At 43.1% G+C, this 12,500-nt stretch overlaps 1 protein-coding gene across 7 annotated transcripts in view; it reads left to right on the top strand.

Annotated features, from left to right (window-relative positions):
* sox2 (SRY-box transcription factor 2) overlaps positions 1 to 12,500 on the top strand; it is a 191,176-nt gene that overhangs the window by 158,424 nt on the left and 20,252 nt on the right. For 4 of the 7 annotated variants that reach the window (XR_005131535.1, XR_005131533.1, XR_005131534.1 and 1 more), the window contains exons 2-4: positions 5,395 to 5,667; positions 11,416 to 11,501; positions 12,048 to 12,117. Coding sequence is in view for 2 of the 7 variants with exons in the window: in XM_037545495.1 (XP_037401392.1) it covers positions 9,054 to 10,061 (1,008 nt within the window). In the remaining 5 variants the exon portion in view is untranslated. Of the gene's footprint in view, positions 1 to 5,394; positions 5,668 to 8,648; positions 10,317 to 11,099; positions 11,235 to 11,415; positions 11,502 to 12,047; positions 12,118 to 12,500 lie in introns of those variants that run through there. The other 3 variants (XM_037545495.1, XM_037545496.1, XR_005131536.1) reach the window with 3 other exon arrangements.

Here is a 12,500-nt window from a genome sequence, read left to right as displayed (position 1 = left end):
CATGTGGTGATCATGTGATAATGCTTTGTGTATATTTGTCTGTATTTTGCTTCAAGTTCTTCAAAGTATCTTCTTTTAACTGTTGTTAAAACATATCGAGTCCAAAAAGTGCTTTAAACACCTGAGAGCTTTGAGTGCTGACACCGCAACAAGGGTCGAAAGTGGGCGTGGCCTTTGGCTTCAGTCCTAAGTGATACTTTTTATTTTTTTAATCCCACAAACGGGGAAATTCCACCTCCGCATTTAACTCATCCGTGTAGTGAAACACCACATACACACTAGTGAATACACACACACTAGGGGGCAGTGAGCACACTTGCCCGGAGCGGTGGGCAGCCCTATCCACGGCGCCCGGGGAGCAGTTGGGGGTTAGGTGTCTTGCTCAAGGGCACCTCAGTCATGGACTGTCGGGTCTGGGGATCGAACCGGCGACCTTCTGGTCACAGGGCCAGTTCCCTAAGCACCTGATTAGGTTTTAATACAGTATGTTCATATGTAAAGTTCTACCGTCCACAGAGTTTTACAGTGTAAAGATGTTCTCAGGAGTGATGAGGACAGTCAAGAATTCCACAGTAATTTGACGTTTTCACGGCATGGGTTTGTGTTTTTGGTGTAGTTTTGCAAGTTTGTGGTGTAGAAACTGTAAATCGAGGCCTGCATGAACTGTTTTGTTCCAGTTTTCTGCCAGTGAGTCGCTCTTTCCCTTCATTCCAGCTTTCAGCTCCTCCGAAGCTCAATCTGAGAAGCTGGTTAATGATTTTCTGAACTAATCAAACCCATTCAGTGGTGCTGAGGTCTGGACTCTGGGGCGGTCAGTCCATCGTCCAGCTTCTTTGTTTGGTGTGTCCGTCTCCTTTTCTCAGTGAGGTTCTTCTTGATCAGCTACACGTCCTTTCAGACCCACAGCGCTGAGTGGTCTTCTCACAGTGGAAGGATGGACAGAAACCCCTGTGGATGTTCTCCTCTCTCTCAGAGATCAAAGCTTTAAGCGCTGGTTATCTGATGGGGGCAGTTTTGGGGTCTAGCAGGTCTTCCAGGTGGTTGCTAGGAGCCACATTTTCTCTGGAGCTTTTAATCAGTTTTTTTTATCTCCAGTTTTGGGTGGTCTCTGACTTTTACACAGCACTGTAGGACACCTTTAAAGTGCCGTTTTGGCTAAATAATCACAATTTGTCCGTTTTCTTTTCCGAACGAGTGTTAAAAGCAGATTTTATGACACTGTCGTTTAGTGCTGGGTGACACATTGTCAGTATTGGTATATTGTGATATTACTTTAAAGCTTTAGAGATACATTTTATTGATAATGAGCATTAAATCTGTAACACAATGCCCATAAAATAATGGTGTTTATTTATAAATAAATAAATAAACGTGCTCTTTCTGGGAATGTGCTTTCTGTCCAGCTACCATTTATAATCCTGTGTTATTCTGTTGTTAAAGCATATTGCTTTACACTGTCATTGAGAGTTGGGTGATAAATCATCTCCGTTGCTTTTCGGCTTTATTGATACATTTGATAGATGACTTTAAATCTGTGATATAACAGCCATAAAAAGTCCCTGCTGAGTGGTTTGTTCCCAGTTTTTAGCCTCTGCTCTCCGCATTTTACTCCTCCAGGCCTGACAGTTAACTGCAGTTTTCCCTTCTCACCCCTACAGAAGTGCCGTTGAGTGACGTTTTCCTCTTGATTACAGATTCGGTGCGGCCCATAGGGGAAAATCTCTGGTGGGGGTCTAAAAGAAACAAGCTCATGCATATGGAAATGAAACGCCCAGTCATTCATACAGCAGCTCCATCTGAAGGAACCATTAGCATTCAGTGACTGAGGTCGTCCAGACTGATGGACGCTCCAAAAGTTGTTGTGTTTCTGTCCCTTCTGATCGTTTTCTTTCTCTTTCTGTTGTTGTTTTTCTGTTACTTTCAGAGTTTAATTAAGCGCCAGTGAAAACGTCAATGGCATTTCTGTCAGCGGACTTTGATTTCAGCTCGGAGATTAAATTAATAACGAGATCGGCGGGAAAAGCATATTACTAACAGCAAATCTGCTAATCCTCTTGACAATAATACTTAAAGCCAGGATGCTTTTTCCCTCCTTCGACTTTTTCCAGGGGTAGCAGAGTGTTTTGGGAGTGTTTTGGGCAGATGAAACGTTTCCGTGTCTTTTTTCCTGATAATCCCATCAGCAGGTTATTGATTTGGTCGCTATTAGACGTAATCTGTTCAGGTTTCTCTCTGGGTTTTTTGGGCGCACCTCTGTGAGCTAATTAGTGAGTGCAGTATTTTGATTGAAGTCATTATTTCTTGGCTTTTTTGTAGCAGATTAAGAGCGAACCGTGCGCTCGTGAGGAAGACAAAAGGCCCTGGCGGTGGCTGCGGTGGATTACTGTCAGTGTGGAGCTTCGGGAAGGTGGAGAAAAGCCGTAATTCTTACAGATAGGTACACAAACAGACGCTAACAACTTTCCCCACTGGGACCCTTTGTCTTCCCTCCTCCTGCCGCTCGCTGTCAGAAACCATAACGTCCTCTGCTCTGAGTCGGTGTGAAAATATTTCCAGGCTGAATACTGGTCCTGACCACTGCTGACCACTCTGCGTTACAGCTTCAACATTGACCGAAGGGGAATTCCACCAAAAAGTCTGCGTATTTCAGTGAGTGAGGTGTAACCAGAGAGATCCAGAGGGTTTGGTGTGAAACGGTTCAGACGTCTTTACAGTGGTGGTGATGGGAACCAGGCGTCGCCATGACTACAACACAGATATAGACACTTTATTTACCATCCAGAACCACCAGAGAACCTACACGAGTCTTCTGAGCTTATATGGAATGTTGATGATGGAAAACAGTGGAAAATCTGGAATAATCAGTTTTCTTTGGGGACTATTTGCCGCACAGCCTCCTCCATGTATTCCTCCACCTTAAAGGGATTAAAAATATATTTAAGGAAATATATGAATCTCTTTTTTTGCGTACTTTGAAAAACTTTTACAATTTTCTGTTAAAACTTTTCTAAACATTCAGCAGAAATGTTTCAGAGTTACTTGGGGGGGAAACATGTAACATTAACTTAACTTATAGGAATGTGTTTTTTTCTTGTACTTTAAAGCGGCTGTTTCATAAATATGTTTTGTTTTAGTCATTATGGTATGTTTTGGGGCAAAACTCTCAAAATTATTAATTCTGGCTTATTAAGTATTAAGTATTAAGTCTAGAACAGATAATTTCACCTCAAACCAGTCGGAATGACTTTGCTTATATCTCACTGCTTAATTATGCAGAAATTTTGGAAAAGTGGTGGAACTCCCCTTTAGATACAAAGGATATCTGCTGACTGTACAAATGGATTGGCTGCATGTTTATATTCTCGGTTACATAACTGCACATTCAGTCATGCGTTGGCTGAAAAGTGCATATACAGTATGAACGCATTAATGTGCTCCTAAAACAACCGTATAAACACAGATAAACAAACCATGCGTCACGGGTGTTCCGCGTGTCCATGTGTGTTATCCTGACCATTTCTCCATAAATAGTAAACAGTTTTAACGGTCAGACTTCACTGCTCAGTGCTGTGTGTGTGTTGATGAATGTTTGACACGGCTGTCTGTGATTGGCTGACAAATTTAGTGAACCAATCAAGTGTCAGGCAAGTATCTGTCTGATGTTGACACACTGTGCCTAAGTGTAAACATTCAGTGCGCCCTGGATATTTTAGCATTCAAGGTTATGGAATATAAGTTTATATCATTGACACCAGAATGCAGTAAAACGTTTAAGCATTTAATCCATTATTACCAGAATATTATACCACTGTATAGCTTTTACATAGTTTATAGCAGTTTATAATGTATAATATTGTATAGCAGTTTATTTCAGATCAGGATTTTATTGTGTAGCCTTTACAGCGCTAATAAAAGAACATCACAGCATTTGCAGTGTTAGAATAGAATATTATAGTGTTCAGTTTGCAGTGTTTGTGTAAGAATATGATTCTGTTCTATAGCATTTACAGCACTTAGAGCAGAATATAGCATTTGCATTGTTTATAACACAATATTATATAGCATCTTAAAGCAGTTACAGTGTTTATAACAATATTATAGCATTTTATAGCAGTTACAGTGTTTATAACAATACTATAGGATTTTATAGCAGTTACAGTGTTTATAACAATATTATAGCATTTTATAGCAGTTACAGCGTTTATAACAATTCTATAGGATTTTATAGCAGTTACAGCATTTATAACAGAATATTATAGCATTTTAAAGCAGTTACAGTGTTTATAACAATATTATAGCATTTTATAGCAGTTACAGTGTTTATAACAATACTATAGGATTTTATAGCAGTTACAGTGTTTATAACAATATTATAGCATTTTATAGCAGTTACAGCGTTTATAACAATACTATAGGATTTTATCGCAGTTACAGCATTTATAACAGAATATTATAGCATTATATTTTATTTGTTTATAAGAGAGTATTATAATATTTTATAATATTTACAGCATTTAGAACATTTAGAAAAAATATAGCATTTTCAATCATGTAAATATAGAATATTATAGCATTTTATAGCATTTGTAGCTATCAGAATATTGTAGCATTTGCAGTATTTATGACAGAATATCATAGCACTGAACTGTTTCCTTCCTACTGTGTTCTGTATTTGATAAAGGTTTATTTTGCTGAAAGAATGCAGATGTATGGGATCTGTGTTTATTAGACCATGTTAGGACAGTGTTAGCTTACTTTCATATGATTTTACTGACCCAAATCCAAGAGAACAAGTCTTGGAATTTCTCAACCAGCAATAATAATAATAATAATAATAATAATAATAATAATAATAATGAGGATGATGGTGATGAGGATGATGATGATGGTGAGGATGATGAGACAGTAATAGCAGTATTTGTGTTGTGTTTATTGCAGTCGCCGCTTTACGGTGAGTCTAACAGTACGGTCGCTTGATCTGACATGGCAAAGCATTCAGGAAGGGAAAAATCTTTATCAAATAGCCATTCTTTGGCTGTGAATAAAGCGAGCCCATTAGCTCCCGGCCGCTTTTGTTGGCCCTTTACAAGAGAGAACAAAATGGGTTATTCAGGAGAAGGCTTTAGATTTTTATTGTGGGTAGTGCACACAAAGAGCAGCGTTATTGTATTAAAAAAAGAACCATCTGTGGAAGAAACAATGGCTTCAAATTATCTCTGAATACCCGGTGAAAGGAAAAAATATATAAAAAAAGGAAATACAAAGCTTTCTCCTTCTCATTATGTTTGGTGCAGGGGGTGGTGGTATAATTTGACTTTTGTTGTTCTTGATGCATTCTTCCTCTTTTCAAACCAGCCCTGTGTGGAGCCATAAAACGGCTTTTTCTTGTTGCAGGGCCGCCGAGCGAAGAGGAGCGAGGAGTGCTAGGAGTGCAAGGCGTGCACGGAGAGTGAGGCTCGTGAGGTGTATATGGACCGCGAGGTGTGGAAGGTGTGTACGGACTGCGCACGTGGACTGCCCGCGCCGGATCTGACCTGTAGCCGTGGACGGGGCACCTGAGGGAATTTTTTTTTTTTTGCTGGAAGTTTTGGCACCCCCCCTCCCCACCCCGGGATGTGGATATTGGTCAGTGAAGGGAATGGAGCAACCGGCTGCCTTAAAGTGGAGGTGAGTAAGGAGCAAATGTGTGGTTTGGAAAGAAGGAGCTGTTTGTGGGGCAATTAAATCTCTCTAACTGTGAAATTCAGGTCTGTTAGTTCTTAATTACATGAGCCGCTCGGACGTTTAAATCTGCATTACACTAACCTGTTCTGCTCATTAAAGCATCTGGTTCTGTATTTATTTTTAAAGTCTAATTCAATTCATGCTTGTCATGTGAGTAATAAATTACGTGCATGTGCATGATAGGTTCAAAATAAGTGTATAAATATAAATGAATGTATATTTTTTAGCCGGGCACTCAGCGTTTGCTGTTGTGATGGGTTTAGAACAGTTTACTATGTGGAAAATAATAATAGACCCTTTTCCAAAACGAGTGTCTGCACAAGCTGCTGTTCACCCGCGCCCCCTAGTGGACATACACACACACACACATGCAGACACAGGCTCACCAGCTGGTTTCCAGCTGTACATTAAAACTGTTCAGTCACTCGCCGTCTGTTTGCAGGGGTTTCAAACGTTCAGTTAACTGCGCTGCTAATTTGAGGCTGTTTTCTGAGTTGTAACTGAGGGTTGTTGTTGATGTTGATGTGTTTAGCGGTCAGTATTTAAGCCTGGACGTTCTTACGATGGTTGAAATTCACTGCTTTCACTCTCCTCGTGGTTTTTCCATGTTTGGCCTGCAGCCTGTTTTCTGCTAACTAGGTCTGCACTTGTTTTTCACGAAAAGGCCCTTGTGCTGGTGCTGTCGTTAAAGCTGTAATGCATTGTGCACTATAGTGTGTCAATCAGGAAAAGTGTGGCTAAGGAGGACACACACACAGTGAGATGATGGTGATTCCCTGCTGTTCAGTGCATTTCCATAAGCAGATTAAGGCCCGAATGCACAGAGAGAGAGAGAGAGAGAGAGAGAGTGGGGGGGCATCCGAGCTTCGCTTAGAGAAACTCACCGCCGTGCTGCCCACTTCACTCAGATATGTGCTGAGTGTTGTATGACTTTCCATGTTTTGTTGATATTTGAGCAACCACTTATTTTACAAAAGCTGTGATCTGATCTCAAATGTGATTCCAGGTTTTATATTTGTCCTGGGAAAAGCTTCAGTTGAATTAGTTCAGGCCTGTTTATTTGCTGTGTCCTTTCATTTCCTTTATATTTCAACACGTTTCTCTCGCTCTTCTGTGGTTTTCACCACAAATTTGCCCGTTTTAATTTCCACCAAACGCTTCGGATGCCAAAATGTCTGCAGTGTTTACAACATTTTCAACTAAATTTGGACGTGTTAATCCAAATTCTTAGATTTTTGTCCAAATCTGAGCATTTTAGTCCATGTTGCAACATTTCAGCCAAAATTGTAAACTTGTAGTCCAAATCTTAATATTGTAGTCCATACTGTAACATTTTAGCCCAAATTTAGACCAACATTTACTTCAAATACAAACATTTTTAGCCCAGATCTCAGTTTTATAGTACAAAGTGCAACCATTTAGTTTAGACCCCATTTAGACTTAAATTTGGACATTTTTAGTCCATACTATAACATTTTAGCCCAAATTTAGACCAGTATTTTTTGCAAATACATACATTTTTAGCCCAGACCTCACTTTTATAGTACAAACTGTGACAATTCAGTTTAGACCCCATTTAGTCTTAAATCTGGACATTGTAGTCCATACCATACAATTGTAGCCCAAATTTAGACCAACCTTTACTTCAAATACATTCACGTTTAACCCAATTCTTACATTACAAACTGCAACCATTTAGTTCAGACCTCATTTAGTCCAAATCCTGATATTTTAGTCCAAATTTTAGCATTTTAGTCCACAGAGCAACGTTTGACCCCAAACTGTAACACTGTTAGTCCACATCCCAACTTGTTTAGTCCATATTACAACATTTCACCCAACATTTACTTTAAATACAAACATCCCAACTTTCTTTATTATTTCTTTCAGACCTCGTTTAGTCCAAATCCCAAAATTCTACTGTAAACATCAACATTTTAGACCAAATTCCAAGATTCTACTACAGACATCAGACTTTTAGTCCAAATCCCAAAATCTCAGCAGTTTCGCCCCAAAGCCCCACATTCCCATCCCAAAGTCCTCTGCTCAGAGGCCTGGAGCCTTTAGTCAGTCCGGCCGGGAGAGGGCGCTGTTGAAACACCGTGGGCGCCTCATGGGCTCGTGCGTTTTGTGAATTAAAAGTGATCTGATTGCACGTGTTTGTCTCGACAATAAGCCTTGTTTGTAGGCCAGATCAGCTCCACTTCCCTCCGTGAAGAGTTCTGCTCTGTGAACCGTTTATTTATAACTCAGACTGACGCTGCGGGCCTCGCGCGGCTTCTCCGGCGCTTTGAAAGCAGCAGAGGCGCCCTGGCCGGCTGATGTCCGGCTGATGTCCGGCTCATGTGAAGGGCTCGCCTGCTTTAATGTGCCTGCGTGGAAAGCGGAGCTGTTAGTTTCTCTTTACGCGTTTTTTCCTGACCACAGTGCAGATTCTTTCACGTCCAGTCAGTGCTGCTCTGCTTCGCTGGGGTCAGAAATGTGCTGACTGACCTCAGTTCCTGATTTCATTTCGCTCTGCTCACAATATGGACTGTAGGGTAGCGTCAGGTGCCCAGCAGCGGCTGACCGGGCCAAGAATAACGGCGGTAGCGCTGGTCCGGCTGTGAAGTCTGTTCAGAGAAGCTGGTCAACTTTTTGCAGGCTGTCGAGTTGCTGCACATTAAGGCCAGTTCAGCAAATAAAGCACTGACCTCACTGCAGATGTTTGACCAAGACTTGTCGAATATATTCTGAGCAGTGTGTGTGTGTGTGTGTGTGTGTGTGTGTGTGTGTGTGACACAGTGAGTGTGTGAGTGTGTGCGTGTGATTTCTCTACAAACTCTGCTGGGAAAGCCACTCCAGCCTCCCATGCCCCGCCCCTTTATGCTAATGAAGCCACCCAACCCCGCGCTGCCATTGGTCAGGTGCGAAACCATTTATATTGGCTGACAGTCCTTCCACGTGAACGGTTGTCTATTAACTTGTACCAAAAGTATCTGGAGTTGTCAAGGCTCCGCGTGGAAAAGGGGCAAAAAAACCTCAATTTTGTTGATTCTTTTTGAAGACTCGAGAAGTTTGTGGGCAAAACAGGGCAGGAGGAAAAGGGGGAAGACGAAGGGGAAACGGCAGAGAAACTCACCCCAGCGCGCTCGGGCTGAAGGGGGGACTCCAGCAGCAGCAGCAGCAGCGCAGCCGGCCGCTCGGACTTGGGTTTGTTGTTGGTGGTTTTTTTTTTTTTTGTTTTTGTTTTTTTTTTCTTTTTTTTTTTTTCTTTTGCTACTTTCTTGAACTTCTGCTTCTTCCTCTTCTTCTTGGCCGAGGGAAGGCTTTCTGACACCGCCGCGCAAATGTATAGCATGATGGAAACCGAGCTGAAGCCCCCGGCCCCTCAGCCCAACGCTGGGGCCACGGGGAACGGCAACAACCCCGGGGGCAACAACCAGAAGACCACCCCGGAGAGGGTCAAGAGACCCATGAACGCCTTCATGGTGTGGTCCCGGGGCCAGCGCAGGAAGATGGCCCAGGAGAACCCCAAAATGCACAACTCGGAGATCAGCAAGAGGCTGGGGGCCGAGTGGAAGCTGCTGTCCGAGTCCGAGAAGAGACCCTTCATCGACGAGGCCAAGAGGCTGCGCGCCTTGCACATGAAGGAGCACCCGGATTACAAGTACCGGCCGCGCAGGAAAACCAAGACGCTGATGAAGAAGGACAAGTACGCGCTGCCCGGCGGGCTCCTGGCGCCCGGAGGCGGCGGCGTCGGCGGCGTCGGGGTTGGCGTCGGAGTCGGAGTCGGCGTCGGGGTCGGGGTCGGCTCCGGCGTCGGGCCCGGCATGAACCAGCGGATGGACGGCTACGCGCACATGAACGGCTGGAGCAACGGCGGCTACGGCATGATGCAGGACCAGCTGGGTTACGCGCAGCACGCCGGCCTCAACGCGCCCATGCAGACCACGGCCACGGCGCCTGTGCACCGGTACGACATGAGCGCGCTCCAGTACGGCTCCATGACGAGCGCGCAGACGTACATGAACGGCTCGCCCACGTACAGCAGCATGGCGTACTCGCAGCAGCAGAGCGGACCCCCCATGAGCCTGCACGGCTCCATGAGCTCGGGGGTGAAGTCCGAGTCCAGCGCGAGCCCCCCGGCCGTGGTCACCTCCAGCTCGCACTCGCGCGCCGCCGCCGCGCAGCCGTGCCAGACAGGCGATCTGAGGGACATGATCAGCATGTACCTGCCCGGGGCGGAGGTGCAGGAGCAAACGGGCCAAAGCAGACTGCACCTGTCCCAGCACTACCAGGGCGCACCTGTGCACGGGACGACCATAAACGGCACGCTGCCCTTAACGCACATGTAGACGTGGACACTTTGGACGCACTGCGCGAAACACTGGGACTGGACTACTACCGCTATTATTATTATTATAATTATTATAATTATTATTATTATTTTTGTACAGAACCTTCCTTTCTTTCTTTTTTTTTTGGTGAGGGAAAACTTGTACAGGACTCGAGGAATGAACACAGAACACAGCCACCCCCCCCCACCTCCTCTCCTCCCCCCACCTGTTTTTATTTTTTTTGCTTTCTATTTTAAAGAAAGACGCTGAACGGTAGGAACACCGCGAATTCGAAACGATCTTTTCCGTCATCTTTTCTTTTTGTTTTCCACATTGAAATGAGGGGAGGGGGGGAGGGGAGGGGGGGGGAAGAGAGGGGGGGGAGAAATGTTTTATTATTGCAATCGACCTTTTTGTACAGTATTTATCAAAGACACATAACAATCAGTTGTAATGTTTGTAAACTATACAAAAAGTTACATTTTTTATAAAAGTAAAAAAAAAGAAGCATATGGATGAATTGTGGCTCCAAAATGACAAATGTTTCTCCTTGAGGGTAAATAGTACTAAAAAAAAAAATACATAAATAAAGAAAGTGAAAATAAAAACGACGACAGCGAATTTTAATTTAGTTCTAAATGATGAAACACTCGCGCGTTAATTTATCCTCTTTTTGTTTAGTCTCCGACCCTCCACCTGTTAGAGATATGAAGTTTGTGTTCTTTATTTTCTCATGGTTTGTAAATTTTATGTACATTTACTGTGATATTTTAAGTTTTTAATTTTAAAAAGAAATTCTTTTCTTTTTTTTTTTTTTTTTTTGTTTTTGTTTTTTTTGGCGTAGTTGTATTTTAAAATGTGGCCTGTACGCAGATGCCAACACTCCATGTACATATATTTGAACTAATAGCACCATAACAGTTACAGTTTCAGCTGAGTTTTTTTTTTCAATATGCAGTTTGAAATGAATAAATTTTTGAAATTTGGATATTTGAAATTGTTTCTGCTTTTGATTTTATTTCTCATTTCTGTTTGTTTGCTTTTCCTGTCATCCAGCGCACAGAATTACTAACGGGTTCCTGCCAGTAATTTAATACGCGTTCATAATCAGCACCCAAAAGCTGAGAGTGTAGGACTCGAGTTCTATCAGTGTTTTCTCATTAGAAACGCGCGCGGTGCGGCTCATTGGCAGTAAGTATTTGCAAAATCCTTCTTAATCTCTCATAAGCAAAGCAGCTGTGTGAGAGTGTGTGCGCGTGGGAGTGTGTGTGCGCGCGTTTGTAAGCTTTGCATACACGTTAATGACTGTGTTGAGCTTTTAAACTGAGCCTTAACGTTTTCTATATTGCATTTTCTGTGTTTCTGTATTTAGGCTCGTCCGCTCGCTAGTTGGGCCTGTAACGCTGCGCTCTGGTTGGGGCTGAAAACCCAAGAAAAAGTCTGAAGACCCGCCACCAGGTAGCCACTTGTTTATCTGTGATGTTTTAAATGTAAAATAACTCCAACCGCAATTTTCCAAAATTTCAAAAACGTCTTTAATCGCGTTAATCGGTAGTTTAGCCACGTTTTCAGCGCTTAAATGACTTCAGCTCTGCTGTGCTTGATGCCAAAATCTCAGTCTGGAATCTTCCCTGAGTCCTGTGGAATAACGCGTTCAGCACTGCATCACATTAGACTGAGAAAATAAAAGCGGCAATATTCCCACAATTAATTTTCTTTTTTTTTAAAAATGACGATCAAACGCAATTTTGCGGCTCCCTCGTTAATTCAGTTTTCCCGTTCATTCAGCTGCTTTGATACGTGTGGCTGAATTTACAGCACATTTTCAGTCGTTTTGTCAACAATTCTGCACTAAAACCAGCGCGTAATTGATTTTCCAGCGTTAAACGCAACGGTTGAAATATCGAGCGACTCACCAAGATTACGACTGATCTGAGAACAGAAGTAGGGCGATTATATAAATATAAATCTATAAATATACATATGAATGTGATGTTTTTACAGTGCTCGTGCCTGTAAGCTGTAAAGGGGGAAAGCAGGAGAAACACCTGAGCACCTCCGCCGCTGTGGAGCTGTGAGTAACGCTGTGAACCTTCTCAACATCCAGACATTAACAGCAACATCAGACAGCAGAGGTTTTTGCTCTTCGGCGTGTTGGTTCCTGCGTGGTTCCTGGCTCAGAAAAACCTCTAAACGGGTCTAGAACCTTCTTCAAACCGCCTTCCTCCCATTCCCCGCCGCAGGAGTGAGTGGATGAGATGGTTTAACTTTAAAGCGGTTTTAGTTCTTGGACGGTCTGCGCCCTGTTGAGCTGTGATGTGGCGCTCAGTGAACAAGTTCTTGGTGGAAGCACCGAGTTATTTTTCTTTAACGTTGCAGGTTTGGGAGCTTCTTCTATGGCATCGCTCCAGCGTTTCATGTGCGCACTTTATAAGCGCAGCTCCAAGAAGCGCAAGA

This window comes from Pygocentrus nattereri, chromosome 15, assembly GCF_015220715.1.
Source record: "Pygocentrus nattereri isolate fPygNat1 chromosome 15, fPygNat1.pri, whole genome shotgun sequence".
NCBI lineage: Eukaryota > Metazoa > Chordata > Actinopteri > Characiformes > Serrasalmidae > Pygocentrus > Pygocentrus nattereri.
The sequence above is the reverse complement of the archived record's forward strand: the minus strand, read 5'-3'. Positions and strand labels throughout refer to the sequence as shown.